The sequence below is a fragment of the Elgaria multicarinata genome, chromosome 8, assembly GCF_023053635.1.
Source record: "Elgaria multicarinata webbii isolate HBS135686 ecotype San Diego chromosome 8, rElgMul1.1.pri, whole genome shotgun sequence".
Classification (NCBI taxonomy): domain Eukaryota; kingdom Metazoa; phylum Chordata; class Lepidosauria; order Squamata; family Anguidae; genus Elgaria; species Elgaria multicarinata.
The window spans coordinates 74,626,224-74,642,706 of NC_086178.1; the positions used below are offsets into that span (position 1 = coordinate 74,626,224).

The 16,483-nt window shown below is 41.2% G+C and overlaps 1 protein-coding gene across 2 annotated transcripts in view; it reads left to right on the forward strand.

Annotated features, from left to right (window-relative positions):
• EDRF1 (erythroid differentiation regulatory factor 1) overlaps nucleotides 1–9,973 on the forward strand; it is a 34,286-nt gene extending 24,313 nt beyond the window's left edge. For both annotated transcript variants that reach the window (XM_063132785.1, XM_063132786.1), the window contains 7 exons: nucleotides 1,165–1,388; nucleotides 3,531–3,689; nucleotides 4,605–4,754; nucleotides 5,691–5,844; nucleotides 6,017–6,132; nucleotides 6,393–6,559; nucleotides 9,244–9,973. In XM_063132785.1, coding sequence (XP_062988855.1) covers nucleotides 1,165–1,388; nucleotides 3,531–3,689; nucleotides 4,605–4,754; nucleotides 5,691–5,844; nucleotides 6,017–6,132; nucleotides 6,393–6,559; nucleotides 9,244–9,415 — 1,142 coding nt within the window. In that variant the 3' untranslated portion in view covers nucleotides 9,416–9,973. The remainder of the gene's footprint in view (nucleotides 1–1,164; nucleotides 1,389–3,530; nucleotides 3,690–4,604; nucleotides 4,755–5,690; nucleotides 5,845–6,016; nucleotides 6,133–6,392; nucleotides 6,560–9,243) is intronic.
• Nucleotides 9,974–16,483: the final 6,510 nt, after the last annotated feature.

The following is a 16,483-nucleotide window of genomic DNA, read 5'->3' on the forward strand; positions in this document are numbered from 1 at the left end:
GAGCATGCAGATGAAGTAGTTGCACGTGGCCCCGTGCAATCACTTAACCATAGTTAAGGGACAAGCTGCATTGTGTCTGCCTTGGCCTGTACTGTTACTTGACACTAGAATTTGTGAATATTATTTGAATTGAAAATAAGAATTAGAAGCGATTTTTATCAAATTTTGATAGCTAAGGTTTGAAAGCCAATTGGAAACCAGGATCTTTATTTGTTATTTCATTGCTTATGTCATAGTAATGATAGCAGTTAAGTCTAGATTCTGCAGAAAAAGTTGAACAGAACTTGTACCCATGACTTGATTTATTGATTGTCCTAGAAAATGATTACACTTAGATTTAAACAGATTTCCATGTTTATCATTTGTGTTTTGACAAATTATATTTTTAATTTAAAAATTAAATTTTTAAAAATTAAAAAAAATATATATTTTTTTGTATACTTTTAATGTTTACTATTTTCAATTGTTGTAAACCACCCAGAGAGCTTCGGCTGTGAGGCGGTATATAAATGTAATAAATAAATAAATAAAATAAAATAAACTTGAATATAATATTTTGTGCTTTGGGGAAAAAAAACATGATCACTTTTTGTTTTCATGAGAATTCTAGAATAGTTGGTAAAATATGCTGTTTGAAGTGTTTCTGGTTTCCTGGAGGTGATTGTCCTTATTGGTAAGAATGTCGATCCAGATGAGGACTGTACGTCCTTACTTCTGTGTTCTATAAAATTACATTTAGGTCCTTAAAACAGTTTTGGGACAGCATAGATAATACAATATTATTTTTACTGGCACCCATCATGAAACATGTATTCAGCAGGAATGCATTTTGTGTATGCAGTAAAAAAACAAGGCTTTTGCGAAAAGAAAACATGTTTTTAAATTTTACTTGTAAACTTCATGCAGGAAAGATGTTGGATCCAGGTTTAGCCATACTTCAATTAGACACATTGACGTGAATGGGAGTTAAGCTAAGACACAATTAACTTAAGTCCTATTGATTCCAGTGGGTCTACTCTAAAGAGTGACAGTCTGGATCCAATCCAAGATTGTTGGTTAAATTCAAGAATTGCATTCAAAAAGTTGCTCAATAGATGTGTCAGTGCTTCTGATTTATTAAGTTGTTTAAATGAAACAGGCTGTCTTCCTTTTGCTCTGTTCTAGAGAACAAAATGGTGTCTCCAGCAGAACAGCAACTTTGGAAGAAAAGCTTCTCTTTTTTCGAAAAAGGGATTCAAAACTTTGAATCCATTGATGATGCAACCAATGCTGCTCTTCTCTTGTGTAACATGGGAAGACTGATGCGGATTTGCGCTCATGCTCATTGTGCTGCTACGGGAGACTTTAAAAGAGAGTTTTCCCCTGAAGAGGCCCTTTATTATAATAAGGTAAGCCCCCCACCCAAACGCTTAAGCTGATAGAAGAATAGGCCTGTGCAGTAATTTTTTTTTTTACCAAAGTGTATGCCTAAACATAAGATGACATTCCATGATTTGAATGAATTATATGTTGTGTTTTAAAATGCAATTTATTGTGAGGAGGTATTTATTGTGAGGTTGGCTCTTTGATTTATAATATATGTCTACATATATCTTTATATATAATTCGTTTTTTGATTTATATTATATGTCTACGTATATCTGTATCTATATATAATTTAAATATTGGCAAGTAATGTGCAAAAAATAGCAACTCCCCCCAAAATAATGAATTACTAGAATTGGGATGGGCAATTTGTAGCCTGATCCTTCTTTGAATTAAGAGTCAGTTCAGATAGCTTTTCCACTGATCATTTGTACAAGTAACTGCTCATATCATAGGTCTAGTCACAAGAACAGAGTAATGTCAGATATATATTATTTATAATATTTACATCCTGCCTTTTTACCTCTTGCAAGGAACCCATGGTAGCTTACATAGTTTATTTATTGCAATTTTATTCCGCCCAATAGCCAAAGCCCTCTGGGCGGTTTACAAAAATTAAAACCATGGAAACCTTTCAAAATATAAAATGAACAGTATCAAAGCATAATTTAAAATACAATATAAAAACACAGCCAGGATAAAATTGAGCAACAATGCAGAATTTAATACAGATTTAAAATACAAATTTAAAACAGCAAAGTTAAAATTAAGTTAATAGACTGTTAAAATGCTGAGAAAATAAAAAGGTCTTCACTTGGCTAAAAGAGTATAGTGTAGATGCCTTGTGAACCTCTTGAGGGAGGTCATTCCACAGCCTGGGTGCCACAGGAGAGAAGGCCCTCCTCCTTCCTTTAGCAGGGGCTCATGGAGAAGGACCCCCTGAGGATGACCTTAGGGTCCAGGCAGTACATATGGAAGGAGGCATTCCTTAAAATAGCCTGGCCCCAAGCCATTTGAACGTGCTCATGCTCATTGTGAACCTGGACCTGGGCTGGCAGCCTGTGAAGCTGGAAAAGGATTGGCGTAATGTGATCTCGCCGGCCAGTCCCTGTTAGTAAACGGGCTGCCCTGTTTTGTACCAGCTGAAGTTTCTGGACTGTTTTCAAATGCAGCCCCACGTATAACGCATTGCAGTAATCCAGATGAGAGGTTATCAGAGCATGGATAACTGTAGCTAGGCTATCTCTGTCCAGTTAAGGGCGCAGCTGGTATATCAGCCTAAGCTGATAAAAGGTGTTCCTCGCCACTCCTTGCCACTGAGTCCACCTGTGCCTCAAGTGACAGTTCTGGATCCAAGAACACCCCCAAACTATGATCCCCATCCTTTAGGGGGAGTGCAGCGCCCTCCAGAACAGGATGAACATCACCTAGCCGGACAGGCAAACCCCCTGCTAACAGCACTTCCATCTTGTCTGGATTGAGTCTGTTTGTTGGCCCTCATCCAGTCCATTACCATGCTCAGGCACTGATTCAGAACAGCCACTGCTTCACCTGGGTTTGATGAAAAGGAGAGGTAGAGCTGGGTGTCATCCACATAATGATGACACCTCAACCCACATCTCCAGCTAACCTCTCTCAGCGGTTTCATGTAAATGTTGAACGGCATAGGGGATAAAATAGAGCCCTGTGGAACCCCATGGTGTAGATGCCACACTCCCCCTGTCCCTCTCCTAGCAAAGAACCCCATGGCATAGATGCCATGGCACAGAGCGATAGTCCCCAACCACATTCTTGAATAGGCCATCCAAGTAGGAGCGGATCCACTGTTCTCATCCTCTGCTTGTTATCCTTGCAACAACTCTGTGGTTAAGCTGAGAGTCAGTGACTGGCCCAAAGTCATCCAAGGAGCTGCATGGGCAAGCAGGGACTAGAGCTTGGATGTCTTGAGTCCCACTAACCACTACCATACCTGGTGCCAAAGAGGGTCTAAAGAACTATATATTCTTACTATTGAGAGTAACTAGTATTGTTTTGGTCATTGCAAAGACCCAAATATTCAAAACCAGCAAACAGTATTCAATACCTATTATGAGTCACATCGTGAATATTATTGATTGTCATAAACATGTAAATATCTTTTGTTGTATAATGATTCAACTCTGTAGGCTATTGACTACTATCTGAAGGCCTTACGATCACTAGGCAGAAGGGACGTCCACTCAGCAGTCTGGGATTCTGTCAACTGGGAACTGTCCACTACATATTTTACTATGGCAACTCTGCTGCAAGATTATGCACCATTATCCAGGAAGGCTCAGGAACAGGTAATATAACATATGTTGAGGGTCAACCAGAGGGAGAGGGTTTCAGAAAAATGCTATACATAGCATTTGATTCATCAGTGGGGGGAAAATGTTTCGCAATCATGACTGCTACCAAAATGTTAATAAACATATAAATTGCCGTATCGGAACAGAACAAGGGTTTATCTTGTGCAGTGTTCTCGTTGTATTTCATTGGTGTCCGTTTGCTGACAGAAGGCACTTTGATCCAGTGGAAGCTTTTGTCAACAGAATCAGGATGGAAACTGCAGGCTCCAAACCATATTTCATGTTGTTCTGAATCATTACCCACCACCTTAGCAGATTTTGTGAGAGGGGGGCATAGGAGCTGCAGGGAGAGGGGGGGAATCACTGAAAATTGCCTCCTTCCCCATTCCACTGACAGAAGTCTCTGATGGAATGAACAGCCTTCCATCAGCCAAGGCACACCATTTGGAGCCAACCCCCTGCTCCAGTAACAGCCAACCAGACACCCTAACAAGGAGGATGTGATGGTGACAGTCACTCCTTGTTGCTTGCTTCCAACATCTGGTAATTAACCATACACTGTCTCTGATCATGGAGAGATTTTTTTTTAACTGCCATGGAATATAGTCCTATCAGTAGCTGTTCTTCATCAGTGTTTCAGATTTTTTTTTAAAGCCACAGAAGGCCAGATTGGAGCTCCTTGTGTGAGTGGAAGTCTTTTTTGTGTGTGGTCTAGTCTGGTAATATCTGAGAATGGTAGCCATGTGAGACAGGCATGGTGATGTGATTTCCTGCCAGGCCAGAGTTATAGCCACTTCATCATTTTAGTTCTTCTCGGTGATTTATTATTTATAGCACAGAAAGAGAAAGCTTATAAAGTAAGCTGGGTTTGATGTTATAAATTTTGAAAGCTTTTTCTTTGTGTTTCAGATAGAAAAAGAAGTTAGCGAATCAATGATGAAATCCTTGAAATATTGTGATGTTGAGACAGTGTCCGCACGACAACCCCTTTGCCAGTACCGGGCAGCTACAATTCATCATAGGCTGGCTTCCATGTATCACAGTTGTTTGAGAAACCAGGTATTTTCCCAATGAGAGCCTACATGAATGAGTGTCTTTCGTGCACACTTACTATTTATAGGTTTATTAATGTACATTGCATTTGTAAAAGGAAGGGCATAATGTCATTTTATAAGCTGAAAAGAATATAGAAGTTTAATTTCTAAGTTGTAGTTTTATGGCTGAATTACTATCTGCATTGTAATAATCACCTTTCCAGGTGGTGGTAATCTTATTTTATTCTTGCTGCTATAATTGTACTAGCCCTGATTCAACACAAGTAGTATAATTACATGGCATTCTGGCAGGAAGATCCACATTTATTTATTTATTAAACATTTATATCCTGCCCTATATCACAAGGATCTCAGGGTGGCGTACAGATAAAATCATACATATAAAATAGAACAATCAATATGCAATTCTAAAACAAATTAAACCATTAATATACTAAAGCCAATATGAAATTTTAAAAGAGTAAAATCCAATTAAAACAAGACAGTGTGCAGGCTGGTGGATTTAGCCATCAAAGGCTTTTTTAAAAAGCCATGTCTTAACCTGGTGCCGAAATGAAGCCAGTGCCGGTGCCAGTCGGGCCTCCAGGGGGAGGGTATTCCACAGCTGGGGTGCCACAACAGAGAAAGCCCTCTCCCATGTCCCACCATAGCATATATCTCGCGTTGGTGGGGCACGGAGAAGGGCTCCTCTGACAGATCTCAGGACTCGGGCAGGTGACTGCTATTATATATGTATAATCTGTTAAACCATTAGTCATATAACAAGCCATAAGGAAAAATCTATTCGATATGCTTCCTTCTGAACAAGTATTTTTGTAAATACATAAGGACTTCTGTAATAACCATAGGTCAAAGTGAGTTTGTGCCCTATCATAACACACAAAGCTGTTCTATTTATTCTGCTGAATTAACTTGTAACAAATATTTTTTGTTGTTGAAGGTTGGTGATGAGCATCAACGTAAACAGCACAGAGTACTAGTTGATCTTAATTATGGTAAAGCTGTGAAGTTTTTTCAACTTCTGAAGGACGCACCGTGTGAGCTCCTTCGTGTACAGTTGGAAAGAGTAGCATTTGCAGAATTTCAGATGGCAAGTAAGTTGGATGAGATGGGATGCAATAAACTTTGCTATTGCTTTGGAGAAAGCTTGTGTCTTTAAAAAAGAGAATACCTGGATTTTTTTTAATTCTCAGAATATTCTTGTACAGAGAACTGGGTCATTAATAAATTAAACACTTCTCAATGTCTTTCTGATACTAACTCTAGGTCAGAATAGCAGCCCTGGAAAACTGAAGACGTTGTCTGGGGCCTTGGACATAATGATACAGACTCAGTCAGTTTTTCAGCTTATCCGAAAGGAACTTGTTGCTGAATATGAGCCGGTAACTATTATTTTTGAATGATCTGAAGTTCTGGCATGTTACATAAATAGTTACACAGGTTCAGAAGTAGTTAAAATGGTGTTTGGGTAGGCATTATAAACTAATAACTCTATTTTTATTCTCTTCAAACTACTTTAAAAAATTTCCGTATAATTACATATGTATTCTGAAACCTATATGGAGTTGTGGTTGTACATGAAGCTCCTGACTTGTATAATTTAGACTTGAGAACTTTCTTTGCAAATGTCCTTTTTGTTTAGAGACTTGGGGATGACACCAGCAATGCTGAGAGAGTGCCCAATGAAAATTCCTCTACTAGCCTCAATAAAGAGGAAGTATTAAAGCTCCTTGGCATATTTGAGTCTCGATTGTCCTTTCTCCTCCTTCAGTCCATCAAGCTGCTTACTTCGACCAAAAAGAAAGTTGGGTAAGTTCCAACATCTTTGTAAAGCATGAATAGATTTCTTTTTCCACAGATGGAGCTTTGGATCAAAGTTATAGGATTGAATAGGGAAAATGTAGTCTAGGAACTGCAGCTTCCCAACAGGAAAAACACTTCTTGGGAAAAAGAAAATCAATACATAGCAGAATAGAGGAGTAGCAGCAATTTCATAGTTATTGCATAAGAATTCTTAAGTCTCCACAAGATGGCAATATAAATACAGAAGACCAAAACGTAATTCCTGTTTCAAAGGTAACTCATTCATTCCATAATCCTTTAGTGCCAGTAATTGTTCTTGTTCTGTAGTAGTATATTGTACAGGCTTGGGGAGGCTGATAATGTCATAGCTAAGTATTTAGATTTTCATTTATTCAATTTTTTGAATGACTGATAATTGTTTTTAGTTTCCTCCAAAAGATTGCATTATAGTTTAATTCTTTAGACTCTCCAAAAATGGAAGTAGAAGGTTGTTATAGGTACACCATTGTTGCAGGAGCTACAATAGGATTAAATTTTTGATGTCTCCTTGCTTAGATCCCCTCCCTCCCTCATAGGATACTGCACAAAGGAGATGAGTGTTGCCTGCATGCTATTGTATAGTACTTTTATGCCCCATCAAGAGCAAGCACTTTTGTAGTAACACCAAATTTTTCAAAGGCTGCTGCTGCCTGGGGCTAAGATAGGAGGATCTTGGTATACAATCACCAGTTGTGGTTTTGTAACAGTGTTAAAATACTACCAGCTAATACTGTTACCTCATAGGCTTAAGTTGTCAGGTGTTTGAGTTTTGTTTTTAAAAAATTGTGAAAGGTTTTTTGGGTTGGGGGAGGTCAAGTTAAGATGTGATATAATGGGCCAGCTTGCCCATGCATGTGTCATTTATTACGAACCTGTTAAATATGTTTATACTTTTAAGTACCTCTGTTCTGGGTTGATTTGAAGATTGTCATATCTTACCCCACATGCTACGAATATAAAGAGGAGAGTCCTATTGCTCTCTCTAAATCAATAGGTGGTAACAGATGGTGTTTTGGGGAGTTCTAGGAAAAGTCTGCATTGAGTGACTTCTAGGGGCTAGGGGCATATAGGGCCCCCCTTGATGACTTGCAGTTAAATGTGTGAATAGAAGATCGTATGTGCTTTGATTCTAAAATGCTATCCGGGGTCGGGGCGGCTAATTTCATACAGTCAAGTCACATGACTTGACTGTATGAATCAGCATGAGTTGCAGGCAGCTATTAAAGTGGGAAGGGCCTGGTAGGAAATGGGCCTTAAAGGGAAGCAAAGAGGGAACAGAAGAGTTTTAAAAGGAAGACAGTATAATAGTGAAGTTACTCATTGTGCAATATTAAATTGCATTACTTGTAGAGATATGGATCACCCTTGTGAGGCATCTTCTGGTCCCTTTGAGTGGGTCATTCTGTACAGAACGATCAGGGTTTCAAAGAGGTTGCTAGCAAGGCTTGTCAGACATTGGATCATTTTTTAATCCTTGTGGTTAAAGCTCATACTTGGAAGACTTCAAGGTTTTAACTATAAAGACTGGATTTGAGGATTCTTTAAAATGGGGAAGCTTATTGGGGGTGTAGTTAGATTTGTATATCTCCACTTGGATTAAAATGGGATACTTAAGCAAGAGGCTTAGATTTTGGGAAATGCTAGTAAGCATTACACACCACATCGGTGAAATTGCAGAGTACACCACAAAACCTGTAATAGGGCTTTGATTTGTAACATAGTGTTTCTGTGGATACAAAATGGCTGTGTGATATTTGTCAATGGAAACTGTTCTACAGCACTGATTAAAAGAAATGCTTAATTTTAGATATTCTGTTAGAATTCATTGGAACTTTAATTGACTAACTGGTATGTATAATAAATGAAGCTGTCAATTCTATTTGCCAAATATTAGGAATTTAATTGCTTCTTGCTTTCTTGGATCAAAGTATTTGTAATGAAACCAACTGGCAACACTTCTTGTATTTGTATGTGTATACACTATAAATCTGATAATGCTTGCTCTGGGATTTATGGTGAACCACGTAATTGCAAAAGAAATTGCAATAAAAATAGAATAATGAAATAAACTGAAGAACTTAATTCTAATAGGGAGGTATAGTGTTAAGGAAGTTGTAGATATTGCAAATTTTGAGTTGCACTGATGAAACCATGAAGAATGGGGTAATATGGACTTTGTTCCAGGTGACAAGAAGGGAAAGGGGCTGAGTTGTGGCCCTGTTCTCTTCCCAGAATAAGATCTCACCTAATTTCCACCCTATTTCCACACAGGACAGCATCTTCCCTGGTTTATAAAAGGAATGTGCAGATTGGCTTATTGTAGCTGCATGATAAAGGGTGGCGTAGGTGGTGTTTAAAAAGTCAGAAATTATATAGGCTTCAATCCAGCATCAAAACACTATCTGCAGAATGAGGCTTTTGCACCTCTGGAAAAGCTGCTCCTAAAGGTTTGGGGTCTCTTGGGAGCTGCGTGGAATGTGACACCAGAGGTATTAATGGGAAAATGGAGCTGGTATAAGTTGGTGAATCCTATCCCTTGCACAGGCAAAAATGTATTCGTTCATGCAATTGCTGTTGTATCTAAGCCATTATTTGCGGAGTTCATTATGTATTTTAGTTACCGATTAACGTTCCCTGCTTTCTCTCCACAGAAGTAACAGTGAAGAAGAAAAAAATCTTAAGACTAATAAGTATGTGTACTCACTTCTGTTGCGATCTGCAGCAAACAAAAACCTGACTTTGCTAGAAAGAACAGAAGTTGTTTTAAACCTACTGGAACAGCTGACTCAGGATGGTGAAGGCAGTAATCTGGGAATTCAGTGACCCAACGTAATGCTGGTACACGTCACAGCTGTTGAATCAGTGCCTTGCTCAAAAAGGGAACTGTGATTCTCTTCTATAGGGGCTGCTTGTTCTAATGTATATTGTTGCATATTTATAAGGTGTACAGCTGGAAAAACAAAACTTTATCACAATCCTTTGAATGCTGTTACAAATTAGCCTATTTTTTGTTTTTACATTTTAAAGTGTTAAAACAGAAATGTACAGTTCATTTTACCCTGAACCATGATGGGGTTTGTAGAGTTGCAAAGCAGAGTGGGTTTGCTGAGACTTATGTATTACATTAAAAATTTCCCTTAAACTGTTTTTAAACACAATTTGGAAAGCAAAACCTCCATTGGAAAGCATCTGCCAGTAGTATTATAATCATTGGATTCCATATGCATATGCAGACATTATTGCAACTCCTACCATATTTCTTCAAAAATGTGCCTTTTCTGGTTTAGTGCAACACTTAAAATAGACATTATCCTAGGAAATGAAATGGGCTCCTTTGTACCTCAACCACTACTTTTTTCCAGACATGTGAATAAAGTGTTGCGTATTAAAGAATTTTTATTGAAAAAAACAACCTGCTGTATATCAGCATTTCATTGCTTTTGGGTCCCTACTTAAACATCTTGGGTAAACCAGCCTATACAAACCTAAGAGAGTTAGCCATTTTAGTCTGTGCCATCAGAAAGTCTTATAGCATCTTAAAGACTAACATACTTATAGGCTGTGGCCTGAACAGACATACAAAGGGGTCTCCAATATTTTGAGGTGATAAGGGCATATCAGGAAATTTGAACGTCATTGGTGCCATTACAAAATGGTTGCTGTCACAAAAACACAAATTTCTCAAAAGGACAAAATGGTGATGTTGAAAGACATGGCAGAGCTGGATCTGAGCCCCAAGACATAAATTCAGTCTCTCGAAACCTCAGTATCCCTATCACTCATATTTCTCGCTTCTTTCTCAGGGTTCCTCCATATGCATCCCCCCTCTGCCACCCCATTTTTCCTGCCCCCCACATTGAATCTTTCTACAGCCCATCCTGCTGCTCTCCCCAACTGCCTAGGTTTACCAGGCAGCAGCTCACCTGTTTAGTGGCCAGAAAGCAGCAGAGCAACTGGCCTCCTGCTCCATTTCCTTTCAGAAGAAAGTTGCTGAGTCCATATGGAACCCAGAGGGGCAGCTAAACGCTAGTGGCCTGCTGCTTTACAGACAGCAAAGGTTAAAAGAATTTGAAAAAGCAGGAAGGGGCAGGTGGCTGCGGTGGGTACCAAGGGAGATGTTTGGAGATGTTCTGATGCCCCAGGGCACTGTATTGCCAACTGCTACTCTAGAAGCTTGTAACAGTTGATGAAACATGGGTTTCTTTAAAAACAACAACCATGGTTCACAGTGTGCATTAGGCAACATCCATGTTAAATAGCTGGGATTGGGTGACTTATTTTGCCTAACCCAATGTTGTGTAACTTGAAAGTTCACTTACTTTTTTACCTTTGCACTGGACCAATGGCTATTAATTTTTTGTCTGTGACCAACAGAGTATGCAATCCCGTATTTTCTTAGGCATCTTACAGAACATTAAAACTCATGACACTCTGGTGCTTGTACATGTTCCAATTTGGCCCAATTAATCACTGCATGATTTGACAAAATTACAAACCAGCACTTCTCAAATCGTTTAAATCATATTGACTTATTGGCTTGAATCCTAATTTTCCTTAAGTGAACATTTCTGCTGCTTCTGAGGGAAGGCTAGAGGGCTGCAGATGGGTGAGGTGTTTGCAGAAATTCCTCTTATGTGAAAGAAGGAGCAACTTCGGATCTATTTTATTTATTTATTTACATATGGGAGGAGGCGTTCCTTCAAATAACCTGGCCCCAAACCGTTTAGGGCTTTAAAGGTCAATACCAGCACTTTGAATCGGGCCCGGACCTGGACTGGCAGCCAATGAAGCTGTAAAAGGACTGGCGTAATGTGATCTCGCCGGCCAGTCCCTGTTAGTAAACGGGCTGCCCTGTTTTGTACCAGCTGAAGCTTCCGGAACGTTTTCAAAGGCAGCCCCACATATAACGCATTGCAGTAATCCAAACGAGAGGTTATCAGAGCATAGATAATTGTAGCTAGGCTATCTCTGTCCAGATAAGGGCATAGTTGGTATATCAACCAAAGCTGATAAAAGGTGCTCTTTGCCACTGAGTTCACCTGTGCCGCAAGTGACAGTTCTGGATCCAAGAGCACCCCCAAACTACGGACCCAATCCTTTAGGGAGAGTGCAACCCTGTCCAGGACAGGGCAAACATCACCTCGCCGGACAGATGAACCACCCGCTAACAGTACCTCCGTCTTGTCTGGATTGAGTCTCAGTTTGTTAGCCCTCATCCAGTCCAGTACCGTGCCCAGGCACTGGTTCAGAACAGTCACTGCCTCACCTGGATTTGATGAAAAGAAAAGGCAGAGCTGGGTATCATTCGCATATTGATGACACCACATCTCCGGATAACCTCCCCCAGCGGCTTCATGTATATGTTAAACAGCATAGGGGATAAGATAGAGCCCTGTGGAACCCCATGGCTTAGGAGCCACGGCACAGGGCAATAATCCCCCAGCACCACTTGGAATCGGCCATCCAAGTAGGAGTGGAACCACTGCAACACAGTACCTCCAACTCCCAGCTCAGAAAACCTATCCAGAAGGATACCATGGTCGATGGTATCGAAGGCCGCTGAGAGGTCCAGGAGAACCAACAGGGTCGCACTCCCCCTGTCTCTCTCCCGACAGAGGTCATCCCACAGGGCGACCAAGGCAGTTTCCGTTCCAAAACCAGGCCTGAAACCTGATTGAAATGGATCTAGATAATCCATTTCATTCAAGAGTGCCTGGAGTTGTCCTGCAACCACCCGCTCAAGCACCTTGCCCAGGAAAGGGATATTAGCCACCGGCCTGTAGTTGTTAACATCCTCCGGGTCCAGATTAGGCTTCTTCAGGAGTGGTCTAATTACCGCCTCTTTTAAAGAGGCCGGCACCACTCCCTCTCTCAAGGAGGCATTTACAACCTCCTGGACCCAGCCGACGATCCCCTCCTTATTTGATGTAATGAGCCACGAGGGGCAAGGGTCAAGCACACAGGTGGTCGACCGGACTTGGCCAAGCACCTTGTCCACATCCTTGGGCCTCAATAACTGAAACTCATCCAATAAAACTGAGCCGGACGGCGCTCTGAACGCCTCTACTAGTGGTGCTGCATTAAGTGTGGTGTCCAATTCATGACGAATCTGAGCGACTTTATCTTCAAAGTGCCGTGCAAACTCGTCACAGCGTGCTACCGAGGGTTCAACTATCTCACGCCCTGACCCAGAGTGTAACAGGCCACGAACCACTCGGAAAAGCTCCACCAGACGACACTGAGAAGATGCATTGCTGGTGGAAAAGAACTGCCTCTTTGCCACCCTCACCGCCACAGAGTAGGCTCGATAGTGAGCTCTAACCTGTGTTGGATCAGACCCAGAACGAGTTTTCCTCCACCTGCGTTCTAGCCGTCTCCCCTCTGCCCTCAGCTCAGGTGTATACCAAGGAGCTGACCGGACTCTGCTCAGAGGTAGAGGACGCTTGGGCACGATCGTGTCAACCGCCCGAGTCATTTCTGCATTCCACAGAGTGACCTGGGCTTCAACAGGAGCACCGGCCATATCAGCAGGAAAATCCCCCAGAGCCATCTGGAATCCATCGTAGTCCATTAGCCTCTGCGGGCGGACCATTTTAATAGGCCCCCCACCCTTGCAGAGGGGAAAGGCTGCCAAGAGTCTAAACCTCAATAGGAAGTGATCCGACCATGACAAGGGGGTAGATGTTAGTTCCCCCACTTCCAGATCACCATCCTCCTGTCCAGTCGAGAAAACCAGATCAAGCATGTGTCCTTTTACATGCGTTGGGCCAGTAACATGTTGAGACAGCCCCATGGTTGTCATGACAGCCATGAAGTCCTGAGCCGCCCCGGATACAGGAGCCTCAGCATGGAAGTTGAGATGCCCCAGAACCACCACCCTGGGGGTCCTCAACACCAGGTCCGAGACAACCTGTGTCAGCTCAGGCAGGGAGACTGTTGGGCAGCAGGGTGGACAGTACACCAGCAGAATCCCTAATCTGTCTCGAGTACCCAACACACAGTACAAACACTCAAGATCTAGCTATTTAATATAATTTCAGCATTAAAGGTATATTAGTATGGCTGAAATTACGCTGAAATTATATTAGGATGGCTGAAACCTTTTTTTTTTTATTGCATTGTATTATATAATGAGTAAAGGTGTTGGATGATTAGCAACCTGGCTGAGTGAAGCAATGTCTAAACAATACAGCCCTCCATAAGTACTTTTTATTATCACTTCCATTTTGGCAGGTCAATACAGTCACAAGAAATATGCAGCATGTAAGTTTGGCCTCCTGTGTTTCCCACCGCACCTTAATTGGAATCCCTTTTTTAAAAAGACGTTAAAACAAAAGGCCTTTTTATAAGCAGCACTAACAGATGGCAATACTATCAATGTAAATAAATGTTTTAGTCTATACTTTTTTTTATTATTGCATTTATATTCCGCTTTTTTTTCCTCCAAGGAACGCAAGGCGGCATACATAATCCTCCTCCTCTCCACTTTATCCTCACCACAACCCTGTGAGGTGGGTTGGCCTGAGAGTCTGTGACTGGCCCAAAGTCACCCAATGGGTTTCCATGGCCGAGTGGGGACTAGAACCTGGATCTCCCAACTCCCAGTCTGACATTTTAGCCACTACACCACACTGGCTTGTATCACTTTGCCTTCTCATGAGGCTGATATTTTTAATAATGTTTGTGTGTGAGAATGAAATATCTAAGCTAACCTGGACAAGTTTCTCCTCAATTTGATTGATGCTTAAAAGAGGAAAGAGACATAGACCTGGTTGACACGTAAAGGCAAGCCACCATGAATGAATTTTCCCACTGGGTTTACTGTTACGTGTTTTAAAAGTTCAGGGCAGGGATGTGCTGCAGCTTGATATGTGCAAACCTGCTGAGGGTGGATTGTTGGTGTGGTTAACAAGCTACTTAGAACCCATGGCCTCTTTTAGGGTTGCAAGTGGCTTGTTAACCACCCCAACAACCCACCCTCACATGGTCCGCATGTAACAAGCTGTGGTGCACCCCCACCATGGCTCAAATTTTCAAAATGGCGGCCAGTGCTGCAACAAAAAGCCCTACAGGGAAATTTACCAATGGTGGTTTCTTGTTACATGCAAAATGCATTCTCTTAAGAAACTATCAGAAATGTTCACAGCTGATCTCTGTTCCAAACTTTGTAGTGCCTTCAAAACTGGCTATTAATGTTAACTTTCGAACAACTATATTTTGAGGGCAAAGCTTTATTCAAAGCCTCTCTAGTAAGCTAGTTAAAATAAGACCTCCAAATATTGAACTATAAGATTATCATCTCTTCTTGCAAGAAGATAACTTCTTTGTATAGGGTCTAATAGTATCACTCACTCATTAAGCCCTCCCTCAATCCCAATGATTTCAAATGGCATCTTTTTGATATGAGTGTAAATTTACTCAGGTTCTCTTAACCTACCATAGGTCAAGCAGGACAGCAGTGGTTGGTTTATATGCAGGTGGAGAAGGTTAAAGGGAACAGATAACAGATACTACCTCCTTATTAAATGAAAAGAGTCAGCAAAGAAAAAATCCAGTAACAGTAAGGTTATGTAATTGAAGACTGTGTTTCATTAGTTAATTGGTTTGAAAACCCTAGAATGACTCCTTTCTGCAATATATTCTTTACTGCTCCCTATTGTAGGATCAAGACTTCAGCTTTTTACTGTGAAGCCCTATTTGAGGACACTCTAAGACTTTGTTGACATTGGATTGTAAGAAAATCAAACAACCCTGCAGCTGAAATAGTCTTACATGGTCTGACTCCAGCAGTTTGGACCATGCAGTTCTACTGACCATTGACTGCAAAGCAGTTGGATTGCTTTATTGCCTATAAGCTCTGTCCCTTATGTTTTATAAGCAGCAATTCTCTCCCCTCCAGCCTTATAGCTAATGCACTTTGGCATCCAAGAGAAATTACACAGCAGGAACTGTCAGTACCTAAGCCAGAGCACTAAATAACTGGTGTAATGTACCTTTTCCTTTGCTCGGTACTGAGGTAGTCAGGCATCTTGCCTCCCGTCTGAGCAAATTAGGAGGTGATACTGATGATGTAAGTTTGATGCTCTTCCACGGCTGTCTGCTCTGTAGTAAGATAGCATTCCTCTATGATATTCTAAGCATTCTTTATTAAGAGCTGTATGAGCTGCTTTAACAAAATCAGCACAATTTTTTGTATCTTCACTTATCCTTTTGTTGAAGAAATCCTGTTCTAATGATCATAGAATAGTAGAGTTGGAAGGGGCCTACAAGGCCATCGAGTCCAACCCACTGCTCATTGCAGGAATCTACCTTAAAGCATCCCTGACAGATGGCTCTCCAGCTGCCTCTTGAATGCCCCTAGTGTGAGAGAGGGGAAGAAATATATTTATGAAGAAATATATAACTAGAAATATATTTAGGAAGAAAGACAGGTTGCTTACCTGTAACTGTAGTTCTTCGAGTGGTCATCTGTGCATTCACACAACCCATTGTCCATCCCCTCATTGGTGTTGATGTTTACGTTTTTTGTTGATACCGAAGGGGATGCCCTCAGTACTGAGGCCATGGTGTCGGTCTCAGGGAACAGGGAAATGGGTGGGAGTCCTGAGAAATGCGCAGTACGCCATGGGGGAGGGGCTCCCACCCCAAACACTTCAGCTATCGAAGTTTCCCGAGCGGGTCTCCACTCAGGCGCAGAGCCCATATGTGTGAATGCACAGATGACCACTCAAAGAACTACAGTTACAGGTAAGCAGCCTGTCTTTCCTTTTAATCCCCCTGCCCCCCATACACACACAGTGCTCCTTTCCTTTTTTCTAAGAGTTTGGTCCATACTGCTATAAAGTGGAAAGCTTCAAACACTTCATTTAATTAGTCTGGGCCGATATAAGT